This window comes from Morone saxatilis, unplaced genomic scaffold (assembly GCF_004916995.1).
Source record: "Morone saxatilis isolate NCDOM2014 unplaced genomic scaffold, NCSU_SB_2.0 Contig14, whole genome shotgun sequence".
Classification (NCBI taxonomy): Eukaryota; Metazoa; Chordata; class Actinopteri; family Moronidae; genus Morone; species Morone saxatilis.
Window position 1 is genome coordinate 19,924,520 of NW_023339696.1, and position 25,634 is coordinate 19,950,153.

At 42.8% G+C, this 25,634-nt stretch overlaps 1 protein-coding gene across 2 annotated transcripts; it reads right to left on the reverse strand.

The window, feature by feature from the left end:
* Positions 1–12,326: 12,326 nt before the first annotated feature.
* Positions 12,327–25,275, reverse strand: cdk12 (cyclin-dependent kinase 12). Of its 2 annotated transcripts, none has more exons than XM_035655660.1 (14): positions 23,306–25,275; positions 21,440–22,123; positions 20,436–20,615; positions 20,204–20,343; positions 19,919–20,089; positions 19,203–19,392; positions 18,247–18,303; positions 17,939–18,040; positions 16,873–16,950; positions 16,634–16,750; positions 16,413–16,544; positions 16,034–16,245; positions 15,493–15,915; positions 12,327–13,760 (listed from the first exon to the last, which is right to left on the reverse strand). In XM_035655660.1, exons 1-14 carry the CDS (start codon positions 24,487–24,489, stop codon positions 13,342–13,344), a joined length of 4,089 nt encoding a protein of 1,362 aa, XP_035511553.1. In that variant the 5' UTR covers positions 24,490–25,275; the 3' UTR covers positions 12,327–13,341. The 2 variants fall into 2 exon arrangements, with proteins under 2 accessions (XP_035511553.1, XP_035511552.1); XM_035655659.1 differs by having other exon boundaries at positions 16,022–16,245.
* Between the last annotated feature and the right edge of the window lie 359 nt (positions 25,276–25,634).

Here is a 25,634-nt window from a genome sequence, read left to right on the forward strand (position 1 = left end):
ACATATGCCAACCCAATGCCCTCCACATGCCAACCTCATGCTACATCGGTGGCAATCCTCAGACAACAATATGCCAACAGTGGACCTCTGCTTGGCCCAATGTGCAAATCCCTCGGTGGCGGGCACAGGGAGACACTGTATGGAAGTGGAAAAGGTCAAAAGTCACTGGTGAATTAGGGTTCAAAGATAAATCTGTCGTTTTGGTTCTTCTTCAGTGGATGCAATTAGCAGCAAAATCCTGCTCCCAAGCCCCGCTTAAGCTCTAATCTCAGAGTCTGTGGGTTCCTTCCAGTCTGCCTGTCTACCAGCCTGTCTCCCACCAAAGCCCCTCACCTCTGTCTCTCTCTGTCTCTCTCTGTCTCTCTCTCCTGATGCCTGCTGGCACTTTGGGAGCAGTGCCCCTCCAATCCCTGTACCCCCCTCCCATCCTCCCCTCCCCTCCCTCCTCCTCCTCTGGATGCCAGCCGACGGCCCTCACAGTGTGGCACGCCATCTGCTGCCGCCCGCCCCGGCAACCCATCCACCCCTCCCCTCCTCGCTAACTCTACCCCCCCACCCCTGCAGACAGCAGCTACCCACAATCCCCCTCTGCCTCAGCCGCGCGGCGCATAGAACAGGAGGCTTTCGCACAGATCACTTCACCCCCCGATGCCCCCGCCAGAAAGGAGGAAGCAGGGGAAAGTGTGTGTTTGTTTGTGTGTGTGTCTGGTGGATGCAGCGGGGCCCTTACAGACAAAGTAGTTAAGCTTTTAGGTTTGTGTGTAAATAAAAGCAACACACATACTGTACATGCATGCACACATGCTCACTATAAAACACATGGCACTACTACTTCATTTTTTGTTTCTTGCTGAACACCTATTTGCATTCATAAGTTATGTTTAAACACACATCTAAACAAACACACAGCCAAACACATTTTTTTGTTTTTTTATTTGTTTTTTGAAGGGTTTTTGGTTGATGGTACATGTTCACACAAAAATGTATCTTTTTCAGACACACACACATGCAAGTACTACTATTTGGCTTAAGTATACTAAAGGGTTAATCAATCAATATTTCTAACAATATATATTACTGATGTAGAAATGACTGACATATAGATGCAAAATACAACTTTTGTGTTTCTGATCACAATTAAACATATTGGGTCTATTTACTTTTCCTGTTGTAAACAAATAATCAAAATCAGAGAAGTGTACCTAAATAACAGATTATTATTCTATTAAAGGACTCAATTTAGGAACTAGAACAGATTTCAGTCTCCTGTATTTAGATTTAGTGTTCATTCCCATTTGGATCACAGATTGTGCCTTTAATATATAGTTATGTTTAAAATCTAGATTCTCTCTCTCTCTTTCTCTCTCTCGTTCACACCTTACTTTGCTGTATTTTCTGAACACAACACAAGTCGCCTTGCCACAGAGGTAGCCAACATGATGGCAAATCATAAAGCCTCTCTATGGACACACACATATTGCTGCTGCTGCTGCTGCTGCTGCTTGGGATCTGATGGTGGCTTTGTGGCAGAGCTCTCTGATCACAGTTTAGCTTTGAAACGGAGAGAGCAAAATAAGATGAGAGACATCAAACTATAGCAGGAACATGAGAGAGAGAGCAGTGCTCCATCCATCTTGTGTGGGTATGGAGCCTCATGGCTGGCACTCTATCCATCAATGAGCGCAACATTAACTCTCTGGATCAGAACCAACATCCCTAGATCTCTCTCCATCTCTCTTCCCCTCCCCTCACTCTGCTAAACACACCATCACACACATACATCCACCATTAGTATTCTACTGCCATCCATGAAAAAAACTCAACATCCACCTCTCTACCTTCCTCTCACTCACACCAAGATCCTGCTTTCTTTATTCATCCCAAACTCTCCTACACTGTTGAAACTGGTATTTTTATATTTTATGTGCTTGTTGAGTTTCTCTCTCCATCTGCACACACCTTGACCACCTAAACAGCTAACCTCCTCAGTCCCTCTGATGTCGAGCTTGTCTTGATTCACCTCCTATTTTCTCCTCTCCAGATCTCCTCTCCGCTGAGCTGCCTGATCCGCTCCTCTCTTTGTCTCTCTCCCAGTTGGTGTTAATAATTTAACTACTGAGCTGCTGCAGAGCTGGCTCCCATCCAGGCCTCAGATTGGCACTGTCTGTCTATTTATGACACTGTGTGGCGGCGCACATGTGTGGGATGTGCAAGAGTGAGAGGAGGACTGTGTATGTGTGTGAGTGAGTGAGTACGTGCATGTGTTTCCCTATTAGACCTCAGCCAATAGCAAATTAGCCTCCAAAGTCACAAGACTATCGCCTAAATTGAAGTTAGAAAGAGAGATGTGTGCTACAAACCCTCCTTTTTTCCTCCAGATTTCTCCCTGTAAAACTTGATTATTTAACTTACTATTCACACAGCATGGTTTGTAAGAGTGAGCGGGACACTCAACAATAACAATCATGTTATTCTGTTATTAAGCCGAATGCTGAATGTCTACTGGACTTTCCGGTTATGTTTAATGTGATGTAATAGTGGTGGGCGTGATATTTTTTCCTCAGACAAGTTTGCTGAAAATTATTTACAGTTTTAAAATAATATGACTGACAAACTGACAATTATTGTTTCACAATTAAAATGTTCCTCCTAAACATTTTCACTGTGTTAAAATGTGACGTAAATCATCTGTACCCCACAAGTGGTTCCTCAAATCTTAATTAAAATACACAAAACACACGATTGACAAAGAGGAGGAATGGGATAGAGAGAGCGAAGGACTGAATTTATGGAGGGAGGAAAGTGGAGAATCAGAAGGAAGGCACAGACTTAAAGTCAGATTTTTTGCTACAGGGCTTGAAATACCAAAAAAAAGAAGTAGAGAAGGATTTTCATCATGACTCGCAGAAGAAGGAAATCCTCTGATTTAAGGAGAAACAGAGTGGTAAAGGAGGTAGATGACTTCCAAGGACAAATGTGTTTTTCCCATGACATGTACAAATATGCAAAGTCTAATATTTCAATATGCAAAGGACAGTGGGGTCATGTGTTTTAAGAAGAAAAGGATGAAAACAATTAGAATATTCCTTGTTGACTGACATGAATAAATATTTTAAACAGTTTTTCTCATATTCAGAATAATAGGGTTTGTTCATAAAATTATATTAACAAAATGATCTTGCTCAACCTGACTTTCACTAAGAGGTTGAAAAATAGATGTAACTTGTTTCTAATTTTACCACAGAAATAATAAGCATCCTATATAACTATTTAAATTAAAAATGCATTACGTCATACTGTCGAGACTCGCCATGATGATCTCATCAACAGTTTTCCCAAATCCCTTCCCCCACATTACCTGAAAACACTCTACACACTACGGATTGAGCTGATCTGAAAAAATAGGTGACATCTCCGAAGCAAGTGTGTGACACTGTGTGAATCTCGATGCCACCTCCCACACCTCTCACCCTCCTACAATCCTGCCCACGAGAGATCTCTGCTGGGTAAAATCAGTGCAGGCAGCTCACGACATTCATTTATTCATCTCCGGTATCATCAATCATGCTTAGAATCAGCAGTCATCCTCTTTTAAATTCAGTTACGTTAGCAAATAATGAACAAAATTTGTGAGTGCATTTTCTCAGGGCATTTTTGGACTTGATGGTAAACCCAAAGAATTGTAGACATTTTTGGATGTAATTTTTCCCTGCCTTCCCTCATTTCTTCTTTGCTTACATTGCTTCATACTTTTACACATAATATTATCTTCTCGTCTTCTCGTCTTCTCTAGTGTGTAAGTGTAACCAACAACTATGGATTGTTTGCAACACCTGAAGTTGCTCAGCATCCTCCCAGATCCATATTCTTCATATGTGTTTATAATCTATGTATACTTTTGTCATCCGGATTGTCCATACTGTAATTTTACTACGTTAGTCTATTCTGTACACAAGACATCTATTGCATGTCTATCTCTTCCTGAGGTTTCTTCCATTTTTTCCCTATCGAAATTGATGGTTTAAGAATAGAGGGTGTCGAATGCTGTACAGATTGTAAATGATGCAAATTTGTGATATTGGGATGTATAAATAAAACTGACTTGACATTTCATTTGTTTTGTCTACTACCAATGCATCTCTCAAAGTCTTCTCTGCCCTATCAGTTCACTTGCAAAGCTGGTGTGGTGAATAAATGGTTTGATGTAGTGTTAAGGCCTTCACTGGGATTCATAGTAAACAGACATATGCAAGGCCGCCCACTGCTCCACCTTATCTAAATTTGATATCTCATAAGGGCCTTTCACACTTGCCGGAAAACATAAACACACCATGAATGGCTGCATGCGCATGGAACCTGCACTGTCATTAATTTCAGAGATGGAGGGAGGTCAGTGTACCAGACGGTGTTTGTGTGTCTGTGTGCAAGTCTGTGTGCAAGCATGTGTGCAGGCTTGCATGGCAGTAGATGTGTGCTCCCATGTATGTGAGTGTGCATGTCAGTGGGGGAGGGAAACATGCATGTGCACACACACACATGCACACACATACACATATACACACACCGGTGTTGACAGGTGGCTGTGGTAAAGAGGTGGTCCCTGAGCTGGGGTCTGCCTGTCTCTGGCTGAGAGAGAGAGGAATAAAAAGCTCCCAGCAGCTGTCGCCCTAATTCCTCTAACACGGTGCTTGTGCTCTGATTAGAAAACAGATCTGGCCTCTAATTTACTCCTGACACCAACTAATGCTCTATATCTCAATCTCTCTGTCCCCACTCGCCACTGGACTGCCTGGCTGGACACACACACCTAGTAACTCAGAAGGATATGAGATGTGCAGGTATAAAAGCACACACAGGTACACAAAATAGGCAACAAGGCATGGCAGAGAGCCATTAAGTTCTTGTCTGGTATCACCTCAAAATATCATGCTCGTACACACCGCTATTCAGAAATGAGATTGGATTGTCGTGCAAAACAACTAACCAAGGCTCAAGAGTCAAATGTCCCATCTCTCTCTCTCTCGACAGCCTGAGCCGCAAATCCCTGTATGTAAAACCATTGCCACAGAAAATGTCCAATATAAGACATGTCAAATTAACCAATGACTGAAATGTTCCCTTAGTGAAGTGGTTTGTCTAGTTTCAACTCTTGTAGCTATGTCTACAGAGTGGGTGTTTTATATAAATAACCTTTAGATGCCTGAAGAGGACAAATTATACAGTGACTGACAAAAAAATTATAAAATTGTAAAATAAAAAACACTTAATGGCCAAATTCAAGATAAGGAAAAAGTGTATGACAAGCTTGTCAAACGTATGTTGCATCAGAGCAAGTGTCAAAGTCAAAATAGTTTTAACCATGCAGGTCTTCTCAAATTCAAAAGCACTCAGGGTTTGAAAAACATCAATATTATTGCACTATTCCCAGACCTCTTTTTATAGATCCATTGGTCCCAACTGACGGTTAGAGTCCTTTAGGCCCTCTCTAGGCTTACAAGATACACTTTAAGGGGTTACAAATTAAGCAAAGGTGAAAAATTATTATTTTTTGGCTTTGGTTGGTTTTGTTTTGCTTTTGTGATATTTTTGTGATATCTTGCGATAAACTGGTTTTAGCTCTTTAAGTTCTAAAACATACATAACAGTACATTACATTATTCATTTGGTGCTTTTTTTTTCCAAGGTGACATTTATTTTCCCCCTATATATTCAAATATAACAATGTGAGAAGGGGAAAATCATTCTCATGTTGAAGTTAGACCTATCCAAACTGGGAGTAGGGTTGCAAGTAGACATTGCTTTAATGGTCACAAGCCAAAAGGGCTCATCTTGACTTCAACTGGCTTCATATTGATGGGTCGTAACATAAAAATATTTCAACCTTTCTGAAAAATTCCTGTAGGAAATCTTTTTAGATAAATTGACAATATAAAAAGGCTAAAGGGGAAACAAAAACAGAATAACATTGTTACATATATAAAAGTTGAAGTGAATGAGTGAAAAGTGATGTTCACTGCTGCCAGTTTTCATGCCAGTGGAGGAGGAGAAGGCTGGCTGGGTGTCTGGGTGTCTGGGTGCTGTGACGGGGTTGGCCCAGCAGGGGGCAGAGGTGTGATGCAGGGAGTGGGAGGTGACAGCTCAGTGTCACACTGCACACAGGGTGTCACCTCACCAGGCTGGGAGAGAGCGAGACAGAGACAGAGAGAGGGAGAAAGTGGACAGGGAGTCAGAGAAAAAGGTGAGAGATCTATCTCAAGCTGTATGTGAGTGTTTGAGATCTTGTACTTCTATCTTTGTGAGGACTTGAGTTTTAGACCTTGAGGGTGGGGATATTCGTGGAAAGTGAGGACATTTTGGATAGTCCTTTCTTCTTTATAAGGGTGTTTGGGACTTAAGGCTTGGTTATATAACCAGATTATAATTAGTTTTAGATTAAGGGTAAATTTAGGGAATGCATTATATTATTGTGATGAAACTATGACATAGTAGATGATGTTACTGAAAAAGAAAAAGAAATTAAATCCTATTTTAAAACCTTTCTTAACGTGTATGAGTGTGTTGCTGTGTGGTATTTGTAACAGGCGACTAGTAGGCTAGCTTTCTTTGTGTAAGTGCTTGCATGTGTGTGTGAGAAATCCTTTTTATTTCCTCTTTCTTCTCTCTCTGTCCCCTGTATCTGTCTCCAGGGACTTACTTGGCATCTTTCCCTACTTTTAATTCTCGCTCTGCAAACTGCTGCTGTCTGAACACAAGCTGGCAGCACATACATGGACACACACACAGACACTCTTGTTTTCACAAATGCACCGGTGAATACCACCCCCCCACCCAACAGCAATGAAAGACACACAGTCGCCTACGTCCGGTTTAAATGCAACAAACACGTTTCTCTTTCACGTCACTGTCATCTGAAATATTGGAGAGGAATTCACAAACAGATACAAGGGACATCAATGACACAGTACAAGTTGAATTCAAAGAGATAAATACAAACACACACAGAGTGATGAAACACTGAGCCTCCCAGGAAATACGCACTCACTCCCAGACACACACATTTCATCACTGACAGTAGCTGAGAGACACAGAGACAGCATCTCTGCTACTCAGAATACAAATCCAGTGTGAAAGAAAACACACACACACACACACATACAATGAGCCCTCAAAACAAACAGAAATCAAGGAAGTAAAAGGACATGAACATTCCACATTTATTTGTTTATTTCGATCCCTACTAGCTGCTCCTTTAGTTTTAAACCGGCATAATAACATAACTGTCAGCAGTGCTCACACAGCCAGCCGCACGCATACATGTTCTCCGGCAAAACATACACTGACAGGCAGATGAGCCGAACTTCAAAAGCAAGAAATAAATAAATTAAAGACCAGTCTGATAGGGATGAATAAATAACAAGAGGATAAAGAGACGAAAACAGGAAGGAGATACGGAGTGTGCAGCAGTAAGAGAGGAAGCAAAGAGGGAGATGCAATGATTTTTGGAAAGAGGCTGGAGGTGCATGCAGGGAGAAAAGAGATTGTCACACACACTTCTAATCTTGTTTAAGTTAAACTGGCATGCAGTAGCTCAACAGCAAAGATGGAAACACAGTCCAGAGATAGATATCTGTGTGTAGTTGTGCGTGTGCTGCAGGTGGAAAGTGCCTGCAAAACACAGCATGAGACCAAGTGACTTACTTGTCTTTTGAGTTTCCTACACTCTGTGTCTTTTTTTTAATTATTTGGAGAAGGGTGTGAGTGTGAATGCAAATATGCAAATGAAACGGTTATTATTGCATTGCTCATCAAGCAGCGCGGAGCAGACATTAATAGGCTGATGAATATGCATGTGAATTTGTTAATTAAGTTAATTATTCTGCTGAAAATGCATTCGTCTTCCAAGGACATCTTCCCCAGGATTCCAACCTGCTCCACTCATTAGTCATGCGATATTTTACACTGGGCGCTGGGACAAGAGGTAGGAAAAGGGAGGGGCAGTAGGGGCCACTGGGGTTGATATGTACACAATATAAGGGCATCATGGGTTTCAAGTCCACTTAAGAACAGCAATAAGAGCCTCAAAAAGAGATATAATAGCATTATAATGACTCCTAATCATTCATCAGCTCTTCAAAACTGAAGGGTCAGTGATAGAGACAAAGCACTGCACCCAGCTACAGTAAGGCGTACACACTCCTATAGTGGCCAGACATTCGCTCCATCTCTGCTTTTCTCTTTCCTCTCCAGTAATTCCCCCTCTTCACTGCTTTTCCTCTAATTGCTTATTAAAACCCTCTTTAAATGAACTTTTTGTGGCACTTTCGCAACACCATTAATATAAGTCGTTAGCCATTAAAAGAATTTTTTTTGTCGCTGGCGGCAAATGAGCCTTCAGCAACAAATGGTCCTGCAGGAGCCCCCCCCCCAACCCCACCCCTCCTCCTCCTCCCCCCTTTCCACCACCCTCGCAGACTGCTTTCCCAGCAGCCCCTCTGCCCTTAAAGCGGCAGCATCCACACAGACCGAGAGAGACAATAATCTTGCCTTGCTCACAAAGCTCTTTGAATTGAATTGGTAATGAGCTGCTGAGACCTTGCAAAAGTACTTTGGTTCGCAGAGGTGCAGCATCATGCAGAGAGGGTGACGTGTCTTTGGCTGAAGTGGAGATCACTGTAAAAAGGTTTGAGCAAAGATTTTTAAAAAGCTCTTCTTCCATTACTGATTAACTGAGTCCAGATTATTATGGTTTAATGACCTGGCACCAGTAACTTTACATCAAATCAACACACATCTGTATTATCTGGCCAATCCAAAAGCCTCCTAAAAATTCTTTGGTTGGTCTCACTGCTGTTGAGCGATAAAGAAATAACGAGTGTGTGTGACAGCAGCTTCTCACAAAACTATAAACTGAGAAGAAATGGAGATGGTGTTATGGCATCAATAAAGCATGCTGTTGTAGCACTAAAGCATATATCACTGCTGGGATAAAGTCAATCAATTTCTGAAATATCACATAAATAAAGATGTAGCCATAAACGAAATGACTTGACATTAAATTTTGTTTGATAGAAGACAAAGAAGGGATCTGATGAAGACAGCACAATTTGCTACCTAAAATGCATTCATAGTTAAATGTTCTTTTTTTCTGTTGCAAAACTGTAAGGGTGAAAGGGTGTATCAAGTTTTTACATGTTCAGTTTACTATTCATGCTTTACATTAACTGATCTTTGCTGATCACTTTGCGTGTGTCTTAGATGTGGGAGTGTGGGGGTCCCTTTCTCCCCTCACTGAGTTTACACATAGTCACTGATCAAACAGTCTCAGTCTTCAAACTCAACATCAAACCGTATCCTGGCTCAGAGAGACAACAGCGGCCCAGATTTACACAGCATAAAGGAGCTACCACACACACGTATGCAAGCAAGAATTCATGCACATTCTAATTGCTGCACGTGCACGCACACACACACACACACACAGACTGGTAGAAAGACACACACAGAATACCTGGGCATTTGCAGAGAAATTAACTTGTTTTTTAAGAGTCAGTTAGGAGTCTTTTACTGGTGCAGTTGCTATTTTTTTTACCTTCAAATTTAATCTAGAATTTATTACAGTAACGACTAAAAGCGATAAAAATGAGCGATTGGATTTATGGAGTGCTTCAGCTGCAGAATTCATAGTTATGTTTGTCTGGAGAAACCTGCCTCAGTCACATCTCAAAATGTGCACTTTTGAATGTTAACATGGCCCTGAGTTAATAAATTTGAGTCTGAATCTGAAAAGCTGAGTGTCAAAGCAAGGTTGTTGTTTTTTTAAATACTGTATAAATGCCCCTCTATACATGCTTCAATGTTTGATTGACTTAAATGTTTCCTTACACTGAAAATATAAATGCAGAATTAAATTGCTTACTTTTTCCATCCAGTGAGCAGTCAGTTTGCCCTCCTTCCATGTCCATCAATCTTGCCTCTGCCATCCTAGTTTGCCCTCTTCTTCCTTTTCTTGCATCCTGACTGAGTTTGCTGCCAAATAAAAATGTAGCACCAGTTCAGACAGACTGATTTGCCAGGCATTTTAGTTTTTTACATTGTTTGTTGTGGCAAGCTGAAAAATGATAATAAACTTTGCGGCTAAAAAAGTTTCAGCTTGAAAGCAGCATCTGAAAGGTCACTATCCACTTACACAGCTTCAACCCAGACTTTCTACAACAAAAAATAAACTATGATTGACTGCTGGCAATTGAGGCTGGTAGAGTCGACATAATTCCTTTGCACAAAATTCATCAGCATTTTGTCTGGTGGCTGTTGTGCATTTAAGCAGAAGGATACACATTCCTAAGTGTTCTTTGTAGTCAGTCGGGGTTCCAGGCAGATGGGAGATGTTAGAGCTGGGTTCATCATTTTACATAATTCTAGAAGGAACTATGGTTGCCAGATTTCATATAGTGGACAAAGGGTATCTAACTCCTGAGAATGTTGTAGATTCAAAATGTTTGCTCTAACAAACAGCTTTCACAGAGAATGAGAAAATTGGACCATGTAGCCATGCAAAAAATACAGAAATTAACTGTCAATCAATTCACGATTTGTCTGGAAGACCACCAGAATCACAGTAGCTGACAGTGAAGCGACGGCATCCAAAATGGAGGCTTAATTTTGAATGCCGCCGCCGCATGTCTCTGCCATGGCGAGTACGTGCTTCAGACTGGCAGCATGGCACATTTATGGGCATTCCCCATAAGGTGCCTTTCTGATTGATGGCAAAGCCTTGTGCACCTCCCTCTCTTCAGTCCTCAGTCCTGATTTATTCGTCTAGTCTCTGTGACTTGGCACTGGCATTGCCCACTACTTCTCCTGTGGAAACTCCCTGCGGGCACATTCACTATTATTTGGAGTCCCGATGGGCAAAAGCATCAGACAGAAACATACATGTACACACCCTCTCTCACACACACACACACACACACACACACCACCGTCTCATCTCACTCACACTGGGCCTGTGCTAGAGGGCAGGTGAGCCTCCCACTGCCTCCACTCTGAAAGGATCTCTCACCCAGAGGGCTCAGCTGCTTGGTGGGCCAGAGGGGTAAGCGGCTCTGTAAGCTTGCCAAGTGAGGAACTGGTCTGGGTATGCATGAGGCCCATCCCAGCGTGCGCACACACAAATAGACACGTGCAAGCGTGCATACACACAGCCAGTCTGCATGAACCTTGCAGGCTTCTGTCTTTGCCAATCTGTAGTTTATGATCCTTGTCTGCCTGTCAGAATCTTCATAAAGAGATCAACCCAAGTGGCAAAGGAAGCAACACATAAATAAGATTGATGTGGAGGGAGCACTTCACATCATGGTCTGACTGGGTCAAACTCATCACATATAGGCAGCGTATAAGATACAATTCATTATAAAAACCTAGTGTTTCATAGTGAAAATTAAACTATGCTGGCACAAATGTCTAGTGTTTTATATATTCTTTTTATAGTATTTACCTCCAACCATGACAGCAGATAGTGTCTATAAAAAAATACAAATGATATACAGCAGATTGCATATTACCAACAATGACAAAACCTAAAATAGTAAAAAAGCACTACAACAAAGGATTAAACAACAGGATGGAAATACAACAAAACAATGACATTTTGCCATGTTTAAGATGTAGTTATGAATTTTGTTGCTAGGTTTTAGATCCTATGTTTTTCATTTCAGATGATCAATTGTGGGGGTTTTTTTAAATTCAGTTTTAGTCCTATTTGTGTCCTTGTGTGATCAATGACTTTCTTTGTTTGATATGTTTCTTGTATCTTCATTCTCTACAGAATAAGAATGAGCCAACAGGAGTTTCCCTATTATAAGAGTAATAAGAAAAACAACAAACCTGGTGTGTAACTTCAGGCTTCAATCAGGCTTTGATGAGGCCTGGTCTGTGAGGACTTCCTGTAGTTTGAGCTGTAGCATGAGTGAATGCCTACCATCTAGTGGCCACTTCAGAGAAACATTCAGAAACGCCAGGAGAGACGATTCAAGTGGTCGCATAACTTCCTTTAATAAACTGAACCAAGAAAACACATATTACAAAATATTTTTTTCTTTTTACAGACACATGAAACCATTTTCTCCTCCCATTCCTCTTCCAAAGCAAAAAATGGAAACAGAACCATGGACCATTATTTTTTTTTAAGCATGTATCAGTTTCTTTATTTAGAAAATAACTGCACCAAAAAAGAAAAAGCTTTTGTTGCACAAGTTGGCAGGGAGGCGACGACATATTAGACGAGGCTTTGAGAGCCCACCAGGAAAAGCCGGAAAAGTTGGATTCTGTGTGTGTGTGTGTGTGTGTGTGTATAGGTTTCTAGCTTTATACTTCAACTAGTGGAATAGCGTGTGTATTATGGAGCAGTCGATCATAATGTAGTGGTTTAATCCATATTCGAGACAGGAAAGTGAGCACTACAGGCTTAGGCTTGTTTACGACACAGAGGTTTGTTAAAGGAAGGGAAATCTTCATGTGGCAAAGAGCACATCGCAGTTCAGTTGATGACAGACAGAATATAATATGGAACAGCCTTTGAGTAAAATAAAAAAAGAATACAGTTCTGCAGATGCACACTGCTGTAGGTGCCATCCAAAGCAGAAACTTACCCCACACTTCCCCACTAGGCCGAGATCATTCAGGGGTCGCTGGGGTCACAAAGGAGGCACAAGGCTGAAAACAGGGGAGCTAGCCAGCATGTAAGGTTTAATTGGAAACTCGTGGTCCTCCAGTGTTCCTATCAGTGCACTCATTTCCTCAAATATACCCACACACAGTATTTTAGCTTCAGCTAATCTTACACTTTGTCACAGACTTCATTCTCCAAAACACTGATAACTTTGTTAGAAGTGGGCACTGCAGTGGACATGACAATCATTTGTTTTGGGGGAAAAAAAGATCACAGCTGCTTTCTAAGTTGAGTGTCACTTGCATGGCACTCAATTTGGAAGCTAAACTTCATTCCAGTCAGGACTTTCAGTGGACAGGAAAGAGCAAGGGATTGTGGGTGGTGATTCCCTAATTGGATTTTTAAAGGTCAGACCAACCCCAGGTCCAAACACTCCCTCCAATACAACATGACAGCTTGTTCAGTGGGCAGTGATGTTGACCTGAAAAGACTATTAATCTCTTTCTTCCAGACATTCATTTTCAAAATCTTTGATTCAACTTTAGCTACCTGCTCATGGTCCAGTGAGTCATAATCTGTATGTACCTCTGCATTCTTCCTCTGCCTTTCCCTTCGGGCCAGGGAGCTGGAGCCATCCCAAGATACCTAAGTCTGTCTCACCGGGGGATTCAGGGTCAGCGGGCAGCTCCATGGGAAAAGCGGAGGTCCTGGTCCTTAGGGAACTGTGCTGCAGTTGTAGGAGCAGCAGTCACCAGTCCTGCTGGAGCCTCAGCTGCAGCTGAAGGTTTAGGTGGAGAGTCTGCACCCCAGGGTGGAGGAGGCTGTCCCCGTGCTGGAGCATCCACAGCAGGAGATGAGGGGTTCTTGCTGCACTGAAGGGCCCCAGCTTCGGAGTCCTGCTGTGAGATGAGCTGGAGCAAGGCGGCTGCCACAGCAGGGCTGATGTCCTGGTTGGGTTGGGTTTCTGACCCGGACTGCTGGGCATTTCCGAGGATGGCTGATGGAGGTGGCCCTGGTGGAGAGGGTGGACGCTGTTCACCAGATGGAGGCACCTGGTTGGCCCCAAGCTGTTTCCTTTTTGATGTGGCACCATCTGAAGGGTCCAAACCAGACATAGGACAAAACGTTAGCTATCAAGACCTAGTTTGCATATAACATTTAACTTAAAACAAGTGGACTGTCTATACAATAACCCTTAATATTGTCAAATTCTATATTTCATTTGCTTTTACAGAAATGTATTTTTGCCAAATGGGCCTGATGTGTACACACTGCTGACAATCCTACCTTCACCACAAGAGGGAGGCAGAGCACACTAAGTGTATCTTACCTTCAACTACATTTATAGGTACCCTTACAGGGACATGCATAACACATCTAGCAGTGTTGTTGCAATAAAGTTAACTTGTTAACCTAAGGTTAATATTCGAACCTTAAAACAAGGATATGTTTAGCCTATTAACAGTCTACAATCATGCACCTTTTTAAGTATAGTAAGTCTAAATGTTTAAAATAGAAAGAATTCTTTGTTTTATTTTAACGTGACTGGTCATCACCATTAAACAATGTTCATTTAACACAGTTAAACATTTAATTTTTTCACTATATCGGTGCACAACTTTACCAACTAATCTAATCGCATTAATGTACACAAAAAAGATCCAGCTGTATATTTTTTTCCTCCAAACAACCACTACAAACAAAAGGAAAAATGCGGGAACTAGGTGAGAAAACATTAGGAAGGGCATGTACAGCTGGATGAACAGAAAGGGTGACTTATGCAAGAGAATTTAAAGCATTCTAAAGGTGAGGATACCATGAGTAAACCAGGTTAGTCTATTTGTTTTCCAGTCTACAGCAGTGCAAGGTAAACCAAGGCTATATGGGTTTCAGTGGCCTTGACAGAAGAAATAACCAGAAGAAAACAGGACTATTACCATTCCAGTGTCAGCAGCATAGTCAACAGTTTTATTCAACTTGCTAATCACATTTTTGAACTAATAACTGAGTCAGAGTGAACAGTTAAAAAAAAAAAAAAAGGAAAGAAAATGTGTGACAAACCAAAATTAAAAGAAACACATGCAGGTGAGGTCTAAAGATTCAAAACATTTATTTTCACTTGATAATTTATTAGACTTTCTTCATAAAAAGGCTGACATTACAGACTGTTTAAAGCAACATTGCTTCCTGTGAAGAATCCATGACACCTGCTTTATGATGAAAATGAAGTGAAGAAGAAAAACACGTGTGGAGATGGGACAGATATAGAAACAAAGACTGTGAGAAAGAAACAAGGAATAGGGAGAAACGTGGATGGGAACAATACAGTGTGAACCTTTGTTTTCACTAATATGAATAATACTACACTTCCTTCTGGTTTATTGAATACACCAGTGAGAGATGTCCACGTGCAACAAACCTTTGCCTGGTTACCAGGGTCACATGACAACAAACGCTCGACAGACATTTTGCTAGGTTTTTTTTTGTATTTTTCAATATGCAATATATGCATTTTACCACATGGCCCACCATGTGGTAAAAGGGGACGATGGTAAGCGTGTGTTTAAGGAATGTCAGGGATAAAGGAAGGGGTCGTGGATGAATGATAAGTGTAATAGCCCAATTCATTTGGTTAATTGATCATTTTGTTAAATTTTATCAGGTAGTCTAAAGTAATTCATTTGATAAGAGTATATAGGAATTTTGAGTACCAAAACTCTGTTTGTTCTTTGCCCTGCTATCCTCATTCTAGCAGTCCCCAGTGATTTTCACCTAAACCTTGTTCCCCCTTTTTTCCGCCCTCTAGAGACTAAACCCAGACTTGCCCTTGCGATCAGTAGTAGAGGTGGACGAATCGCGCGTAAGTGCCTCCTCTGATTGGACGCCATTGCTCTCATCGCCTTGCTCCTCGGTTTGTGGCTTGATGATGTGGCCCAAAATGAGAGCAAGCAGGTTGGTTTGCTCTTCCTGGCTGAGTGGTGGGTCTCGGGATGTCGGTGAGAGTTCCTGGGGTTCAGGAGGTGGCTCTGGGGGCTGGGACCTGGCAGCAGACTGGGCCTGGTCCTCTGGAGCCCCCTGGTGGTCAGAGGCCTCACTGAGGGCAGACAACGACTGGCTGAGAGTCTCTGGGTTGGAGAGGTTGAGGAGTTGGGCCACCTGGGGCAGGCTGAGGTCTGTCTGTCCTTGTAGGAGGTTCAGCAGCACCGCCATCTCGGCCTGGTTCAACTGTTCTGCAGCAGCTCCCAGGCCTGAACACACACAGTCACACACAATATTGAAACATTTAAACACAAAAACTATCTTAGGTCTTATGTGTATGTTTCGGCTAAGGAGCTTGTCACAGACAGCTGTTACCTGACAACTCACGCTCTAAGTTAGCTGTGGAAGGCGGTTTTCCTGGTGGAGGCGGTGGGGCTCCAGCCGGGCTGGTTTGGGGCCTGCTGTTCTCTCCACTAGAGGTCCCAGTCACATCCTTACGGGGCACTTTTGACGCAGGAACATCTTCGGGCAACCCACTCTGACGTGCACGCCGTCTCTTCTTACTCCACAGCTCGTGGCAGTCCTGGTGGTGAGGAAGACTAGAGAAGCAGCGGGTAGACATAATTATATAACAACCATGAATTACACATCTCTAATCAATCAAACAGAACTGAATTTTTGCACTCTCTCTCACAATTAAAAAAATATAAATTAACATATATCGGATACTATAAAAGGTGCAAGGGGAGGCCATGCAACTACTGACTCTGGCGGTGGCATCTTGCTGGGCTCAATGTCACACAGGAAATCACTGTTGAGAGCTTGCTCCGATGTGCAGCGCCGTGCAGGGTCGAGGGTCAGCATTCGGTCCAGCAAGTCCAGAGCAGTAGTAGGTAAACTGTGTAGAAGAGGAGAGATTTTTCAACTGTAGAAAGAGACGAAGGGTTGATCACAGCTACTCTGGGGCAGTTCGGAATGGCTACATACAAGGCAAACTCCTCCCGAAGTCGCCGTCTGTACTGCTTCTTCGGTTTCATGGTGTTGAAGAGGGGAAGTTTAATGACATCAGGCCAGACTGCAGGACAGGGACTCCCACACAGACGGCTAAAGGAAATTAAAGAGAAAGGAAAAGAAGGGCTCAGTGATAAAGAAATAGAGAAGCGTGGTGAACATTGTAACAGAGAATATTACTTAATGTGTTGTGTGTTCAGGAAAGGCCAGCCTACCTGATGAGCTCAAGCTGTAGAAGCTCCTGGTTAGCCTGGAAGATGGGCTTCTTGGTAAAGAGCTCTCCCAAAATACACCTAAGCCATGACAGATAACGGGTAGAGCTAGTGAGAAGATAGACACTCCCACTTACCAAGCTTAAACTGAGTTTAGCCATTTTTAAATAGAGATCCTGCAATAATAGTGTCAAGAATTTATAGTGGCTTTGCTTTTTTACACTGAACCAAACAACACCATTAAATGCTGCCCCATTGTGTAATCTTAGATCTTAGCATGCCAGCAATCCAGAAGCAAAAGAGATCAGAGTTCAGATCTGACAGAATTGTGACTGTGACCAATAAAAGCTACTATTTTTGAATGGGATACATACATTTCCAATGGGTAAACAGACAGAAGAAAAAGACTTCCCCCTATTCTGACATAAGTAATCATAGATAAATAAGACAATGAAGAGGATATCAATGCAAAAGAGGAGTGTAGAAGTGCATGGATTGTCCAAAGTTCAGAAGTAATGTTCAATTTGAAGTTAAGTCATTTTGCAGCCGACCAGACAGGTAAAAAAATCAAGTATCTCATGCTGAGCTGAATTTGCCTCTTGGTGTTTTAGGATTAAAGTGTAACAGACTCAATGTGCTGCAAACATCCAGTCTCCTCATCATGTTAGAAACACATTTGCTTACATGGAACAAAAAATATACTCTCATTAATTCAATTCAATTAATTTTTATTTGTATAGGGCAATTCATTAAATCAGAATAGTTATCTCCAGGACACTTTTCAAATAGACAGGTCTAGACCGAACTCCTTATAACATTACATCTGTTATATCTTCTGTCGAGTTATTCTCCCTTTCAATAAAAACATTTGACCATAGTGTTATAGCAGCTAGTCCCATCTGAATAAAAGGTTGCTTTACCCAACATAACATACATCTACAGCTGCATAGGTTCATGAAACCTACACTGCATGAGATAAATTATAGAATGGAGGAGTACATATGTAAAAGAGAGAATAAAGTTAATTGTGAATGAACAGATAAATGCCAACTATGAGTGTCATACTCACCCACAGCTCCATACATCAATGGCTGGAGAGTATCTCTCCTCTCCCAGTAGGAGTTCAGGGGGGCGGTACCATAGTGTGATTACTTTATTAGTGTACGGCCGACTGGTGACAAGGAAAGAGAGAAGGCGGTGAGAATCAGTATACATTCATAGAACATCTATGCCCTCACATGCCCAAACACAAACATTTTTAGCTTCACTGACATCAATGTGACAGACACCACCATCTAGTGGTGAGTTATTATAAAGTAAGAGGAAAATCCAGGCTTGTGGTGAGGTTTAATTACATGTTTATAACACTCGTCGTACCTTTCCTCTGAATTGTAAAGCCGGGCCAAACCAAAGTCAGCCAGTTTGATCTGACCTCTGTACGAAGAAAAACAGATAACAAAAAATCCAAGATTAGAAGCAATACTACCAAGCATGAGAAAATATGCTTGGTCAATGACTACAAATGACTGCAGTATCTAAGATTGAGATACAAAATATAATTCCAGATTGCCTTTAAATAAGACAATAAGGCAATAAGACAATATTACGAAACTTGTTATAAAATCAATTGTTTCTTTTTTGTCGGATTCAGGTTAAATACTGTTACATGCATCATTTCACTAACATTGTACCTGAATGAAAAATGTTTGCTGTACTTTGAAAAGGTAAAAGCCCAATCAATAAAGTGACTGGTCATACTCAGCAAATGTCAGGACAGAGAGGGTAACAAAAGTCCAAAAGTGTTTATTTACAGTAGAGGCGTTAGTGAGAGTAAACTACAATGTGGCTCTAAAAAATGCTCAATTCCACAGCGAAACTCACAATTTCAGTTAACTCTTATTAGCATTTTAGCTATTGCAACTTGCCTTGCTACGTTTTTGCTTGCATCCTGTAGTGTTTGTAGATTATATGCAGAATTGTACAAAGCAACCATCTGCAAGAAGTTTCTGTATTCCTTCAATGTGGTTATTTGAAGCGCCCAATTAAATTAGTAGCAAAGTAATTAGCTTTGCTGCTGACAAACCTTGAAACACTTACATTGTGATCATTAAAGTTAGCATGTAACTGCTTTTGGTCTTGAGTTTACAGTATTCACAGACTACAGCTGCATTTAAACCGTCATCTGCCGTGATGGTCACAGTTGCTGATGTGGATCATTTTGCAATACAGCTGGTATTGTTAATGTCAATTTGTCTAAGTGGATCAGAGACACTAAAGCAAACAAACAATGTACATAAAATCACACTACAGTGTTTCACTCTTTGTGTCCTTACCTGTTGTTGAGCAGTATGTTGGAGCATTTGATGTCTCTATGAAGGAAGTTGTTCTTATGGCAGTAGTCCAGACCCTCCATCAGCTGACGCATGAAGCTGCGGACATGCTCATGGGAAAACTGGACCAGGCCTGACTCCAGCAGGCCCATTAGGTCGTGGTCCATGTACTCAAACACCAGATAAAAAGCACCTAAAATCAGAGGCAAAAGAATCATAAACACATGAACTGTGTTGTGAGGTTCAAGAAGCAGGCATGTGATTGTGCTTTAAAACAATTTAACCCAGCATCAAATTTGTTTCTTGGTAAATTAGAATACTCTACAGTGAGTATTGTACTGAAACTATGCAACTACAACTTAAAATTGCAAGTCATCACTAAGTCACACCGAAATTCCTGCAGTACAGCTCCCTCTGGGGTGAAACTTTAAAGAAGGGCTGCTTAAGTGGATCATCACTCAGCAATTTAATCTGCTGTCAAATAACCAAACCAACTTTGATTTTGGTTTACTTTTTGTGGTCTTAAGATTTTCTGTGAGACGGGTTTAACTACTGCTATAAATCTGAGTTATTAACATTTCTTACGTGTCACTGATTATAGCCTGAAGCAGAACTTGTAACAACATGTCTGAAAGTTTCATACGGACAGCAGTGGAGCAGCAATTTCTGCTCCATATGCTTAGTATTCTTTTTTGTCATAAAATTTCGAAACCTCTGACCTTTGTCCTTTTTAAAGTCAAGTGCATCCTGCTTGTCGGTGACAATCTCCTTCATGTTGACGACACTGCGGTGTTTGAGCTGCCGCAAGATCTTGATCTCTCTAATGGCTGTTATGGGGAAACCCTCCTTTTCATTGTCCAAACGCACTTTCTTCAGAGCCACTAGTTCACCTGGCAAGTTAGAAAGAGTATTTAGAGAACCAGTCAAAATGAGAATTCAGTCTCTGCTTGTTTTAATATAAAACACATATGACATTGACTTAATTCCTGGTAATATTTCCTTACCTGTGTCTTTGTCCTTGGCCTTGTACACTTGGCCGTAGGTGCCTTCCCCTATGATGCCGATTATATCAAATTTATCTACACAGCGTTTGCCCCAGTCACTCTGGGTATGTTTGCGCTCACCATATCGCGGGCAGCAAATCCTGTAAATCATCAAAACAAAGAACAGATTAGAGTTGATGCGGCCTTAAAAAAAGGAAGATTAGAAGTAGGTGAGCAATAGAAAAAAACTCACTTTGGTCTCTTCTTAAGGGCTGGCTGTGGTAGTGGTGGAGCCTGGCGGATCGGGGACTGTGGGGGTGAGGAGTCACCTCCGGGCAGGGTGGGCGGTAAAGGAAGGTCGATGAGTGATGGCCGGCTGCGAATTTCCTTCTCCCTTCTAGATGGCCTCTGAGGTGGGGTGGACTTCTTTGGACTGACAAAATACAAACAGAGTTTTAGAGAAAAGTGTAATTGATTAAAGAGATATTAGATATGTACTTAAATTTGCACTCAATTGTGTAAACCAGATCATTTTTACCTAGTTAACTATCTAGGAAAACCAATGCCATTCTCTGGGTAGAGCAGAGAAGGCAGTGTGAGCCTTTGAGCTTAAATTAACTGGAGTTGCATGTGTGATCATCTATAATCAGAGTTATCAGGTGCCTCTCACTTTCTCTTTTTATAGTAATGTTGACCATAAGGGCTTACTATATAGGAGTGGATGCACTGACAACATTAACTCCCATTTGGAGTTGGTCTATTGCACCATCTTAATGCTGATGTCAGAGCTAATTGAACCAAGTTTCAAACAGGGCAGGTCAGAATCGTTACAGAGTGTGTAATTGCAGTAAAGTGAATTTGACTGTGTACCAGGGTAATGAACAGAAGCAGGCAGAGGGCCCCCAACATAATCATGTGCTCTAATCATAGGGGATTTTGAGTGTGTTTGTTATCCACTTTTTTTTTTTGGTGTGACAATTATCATAATTAAGACCTAAAAAAAGGTAGAAGTTACTTCATCTAGTCCCGTCTTGAAATGTCTTACTCTTACATGACATAAAGGATGGTGATACCAAAAGAAAAAATGTATTACTTTAGTAGTGTATTAGGATTGCTGGTAAAAACAGGTTATATTTCAAGAGCACAGCTGAAAGTTTAAATGTGACTTTTACTCCTTGCAACAAATGAGTGTGAATTGACACTAGTGTGGAATTTGACATATGCTGTATGGCTGTATCCCTGCTGAAGTGTCCTCACCTGTCCTGAGCGTTTCCCAGCAGTGCAGGTGGTAAAGGCAGGGGAGGCAGAGTCGACGTCTTGTGGAGTGGGGTCTGGCGGACAGGGCTGCGTGTAGGGAGCGGAGCAGGCGATTTGGCCTGGGATGCGTTTGAGGATGTTGGAGGCTGAATACCTGTTTCTGCCTGAGGTGGTGGTGGTGGAACCTGGGTGGCTGGACCGGGTGGCACAGGAGGAGAAGGCTGAGGAGGAGGAGGTGCCGGAGAGGAGGTGGAAGAAGAAGGTAGAGGTGCAGTAACCTGATCTTCGCCAATGGTAACATCCTGGGGTAACAGCACAGGTGGTGGGGGCAGAGGTTCTGCGACTGCTGACGAGTCTCTCTCTGGCTGTGACACCTCGCCTTTAGTGGACCGTGAGGAGGAGGGGCCTGCAGCTTTACGTGCTGGAGGAAGAGGGGAGGCACCACCGCTGGCACGAGCAGCCGCCTCAGCAGCCTGCCGTTCTTTCTTCCTCCGAGTCAGCTCTGCTCCCAGGCTGGAGTTAAGCGGCAGGCGAGAGGGAGGGGAGCGGCTAGCTGGTCGGCTGCTGTGGGAGCTGCCCCCCGTTACACCAGAGGAAGTATGCCTCTTGTTACGGGAACGAGAGGAGGAGCGACGAGAAGATGAGTAGTGCAGAGGGGAGCGACTCCTGGAACGGCCAGAGCGTCTAAATGAAAAAAAATTTAAAAAGTCAAGATTTTACATTCTATTGTCTCTTCCTGAAATCAGTAATAAGGATGTAACACGTTGCATGCTTTTTGAAAATGTTTTTAAAAAGGAACAGACTGGGTAATAAGCAGACACAACCTCTTCCATCATTAAAGAAAATGTGGGTCTTTTGATTTGGAACGTAACAGAAGTTAATACACAAATAAACCAACACTGAAACAACTGTTGATTGGATCCAAACCTGATAGACTCTGAAGTGATAACAGCTGGTTACTAATCTGTCTTTCCTAGTTTACATTTCCTTTGACTCCATTCCAGTCGCAGATATACACCACTGTCTTCCTCAAAATAAATACAAATACATTCTGAATAACCAGACAATTTAATTAATATTTAAGCACATTTCCAGACTTCTCAAGTCTGCTGTTCAAAATAAAAATCTGTCCACTGCACAGTAACATTTGAACTCACAAGGTGTCGTTTTATCCCTTTAACTGAAAATGACAACTGGCTTTGTATGACGTGGGGGGAAAATGAACGCGGTATTTTACATGAAAATATAACTTTTCATTGTTTTACCTATAAACAATGTTATATGTTCTCACCAGCAGGTGCCAGTTTTTTTTTTTTTTGCTGCCTTTAATTTGCCTTTGAAGAAAGCAGTGACTCGTGTGTACTGTAGACTCAAATATAATCATCAATGCAAGTCTCTGATTATTCTGGTGCCCTAACCTCCTCCTGGTAGCCACAGCTCATGGTTTAATGACATTGTGCAAAGCAAAACACAATGTCTGAAGGTAAACCGTGCCATCACTCCCTCCTTTGGTTCTCACCCTCTGGCTTTTGTCTCAGGAAATTTCAAAATGGAGAACATCTACACCCAGCCTTTTAACAATAAGTATGTCACTGAAGGAAGAATGTCTCTGTGAGTTCAACTGACCGTTTGCCTGACTTTAAACTTACAATGTAGGTTGCTCAGTAACCTGAATCAATGAACATCAGGATGCGCATCATGACTATGCAAAAATACAACCAAACATGACCTGATTTGGAAATTGATCTGCTGTTACAACCCTCATGACCTCTTTCCAAACTCACTGTGTGTGTGTGTGTGTGTGTGTGTAAACTATCTACCATATTCCCCATAAGATTTAAACGGCTCCCTACAGCACATACTCACCGAGACATGGGGCTGGTGCTGGAGGATCTTCGGTTGCCATAGGGGCTGATAGAGCGTCTCCTTGAGTACGGGCTGCTGTCCCTCTCGTAGCTTGAGGACCTGTGCCTGCTGCCATAGGGGCTGTCTGATCTCTGTCTGCTGCGGCGAGACACATCCCCGTAGGGACTGGGGCTCTGCTGGGCCACCCTCCGCCTGGAGTAGCTGTCATCCCCTTGCTGCCCGTACCCACTGCCCTGTGGACTCTCACTGCCGGCCCCTCTTCTGGGACTGGGCGAAAGAGCAGAGCTGGTGCCCTTCCTGCGTGGGCTACCCCTACTTGAAGACTTTCCCTTAGGGCTTGACTTGTGGCTCTTGGAGGACTTACGGTGGCTCCTGTCTTGTCTGGTCCTCTGGGAGGAGCTGCGGTTGCCCTCCCCTCTGCCTTCTCTCCGCTGCTGCCTGTCTTTGCGAGACTTCCCTGAGCGGCTGCTCTCCTTGCTTCGAGATGAGGATGTGGAGGAAGTAGTGCTACCTACACTGGCTGCAGGCTGCACCTGGGAGGAAAGCATCAGCTCCCCGCGTTTAGACTCCCCCTCTGGCTGGACCTGGCGTTTGGATGATGGGCCTGATGTGGCAGCCTTCTCCTTGCTCTTCCCAGAACTCCCTTTCTCGCGGTCTTTGCTGCTCTTTTTCTTGTACCCACGTTCCCCATTCCCAGAGTCTCTAACTTTGTTGGGGTCCTTGGCCTTTTTCCGGGAGTGTCTGTGCCCCCGGTTCTCTCTACCGGCTGCTTCTCCGTCGATATCGTCCCTATCGTAGTCTGGGGAAGGCTCCAGCCGGTCCCCGCCCCCCCTCTCAGACGGCCTGGAGGACGGTGGGTCCGAGAAAGTGTCCGAGTCGGAGCTGATATCATCGTACTCCACCAGAGGCTTCACCGTGTTGACACCAGGGGGCGCAGTATCACCGAGGGTAAAATATTCGGGTCCCGGTGCCGCCGAGGATTCCCGATTATGTTTGGTTGATTTATGCCGTTTGCGTTTTGAAGAAGAGGAAGAGGACATTGAAGATTTTAACTGCACCTTGCCGTCTTTGCTCGTCTTGTCTCCCGCAGAGGTATGACTTGGGGCCTGGGTCTGGTGTGGCACAGCGCTGGTGCCAGATTCCGGCTTCCTCTTGGTCCCATGGTGTCGGTCCGACCCAGGCATCCCTCACGCCGGCGTCGGTGCCTCTCCTGCGACTGGGCCTCGGTAGTCCAGGCAATTCATTCACAGGAAAAACAGTAGCTACTCCAAATGCCAAAACAACAGAAAAAATGTTACTAAGCAGAAACAAGGCGAGAAAAACACACAAAATAAACACACCAGGCCGCTCACGTCCAGTCCTCCTCAACGCCAATTCATTCCGTTGAGATCTCCAGCATTGTTCGTCAAAGCAGAAAATAGCCTCGGTGGTTGTCCGGTGCTGTGAAGTGTGTACTTTGAGTTTTGTCAGTGAATGAAGAGAATCCCAACCAAACATCGGAGCATTGTGGAGTCGTCTCCGTCTCAGTTTGCAGCTAGCACCGCTGGCTAATGCTCGGCGGCTAGCGAGCTGACTCGTACAAAAAGAAAAAAAGTCCCTTTGTGAAAGGTGTCCTTGTCCAAGTTAAAGTAAAAGGTGTTTTTATTCCACAGAATTACGGTCTTAGCACTCAGAAACAAGCAAATGCCTTCATTAGAAGACGCTCGTTTCTCGAACAAAATGAAAACTTGACCCGGTTGGTAGTTTACATGTTCCCTTTAATGTAAGTTTTATCCCCTATAAATTCAATATTGAATAGAAATCATAGTATTTTCGTGTGCAGTAGATGTTCCAGTTTATTATCAATGGCTCTGGGAGTCAACCAGGCCTATATTTAGGGCGATGCTAGTGGATTTAATATCATCCACAGCCCTATCTGAAGGAGACTACAAACGCCATTGTGGCTCCTGTGACTAGCAACTTCTGCGCACAGCGGAATGAACCGGAAACGGGGACGCTGTCAATCTAAGGCGTATCTTAGCAACGGCCAATCAGAACAGAGAGCCCGCCCACTGTACTCGTGGTAGCGCGCCAGCCAGCGACGGGAAATGTTCAGGGAGCTGCATCAGGGAGAAAAACACATGCTTCAACCAGTCAGGTATGACAGGATGACAGGTTACAAACGAATAAACAATACACAGCACTGGTGTTAGAAAATACATGGAAGTATCAGGAGGAAGGTGAGGTTGGAGTTTAAACCATGCAGGAGGCGGTGGAGGTAAGATAAGAGGAGATAACTCCTTTATTTAAAACAGAAAACAAAGAATATCCCAGTAAAAATATTGCTAAT

Coding starts and splice junctions, on each gene's coding strand:
- cdk12 (XM_035655659.1), bottom strand. CDS start 24,489: ATGCCTGGGTCGGACCGACACCATGGGACCAAGAGGAAGCCGGAATCT. Junction 20,616..21,439: donor CTGGGAAACGCTCAGGACAG/GTGAGGACACTT, acceptor GTATTTTGTCAG/TCCAAAGAAGTCCACCCCAC. Junction 16,951..17,938: donor ATTGATGTATGGAGCTGTGG/GTGAGTATGACA, acceptor GTCATGGCTTAG/GTGTATTTTGGGAGAGCTCT.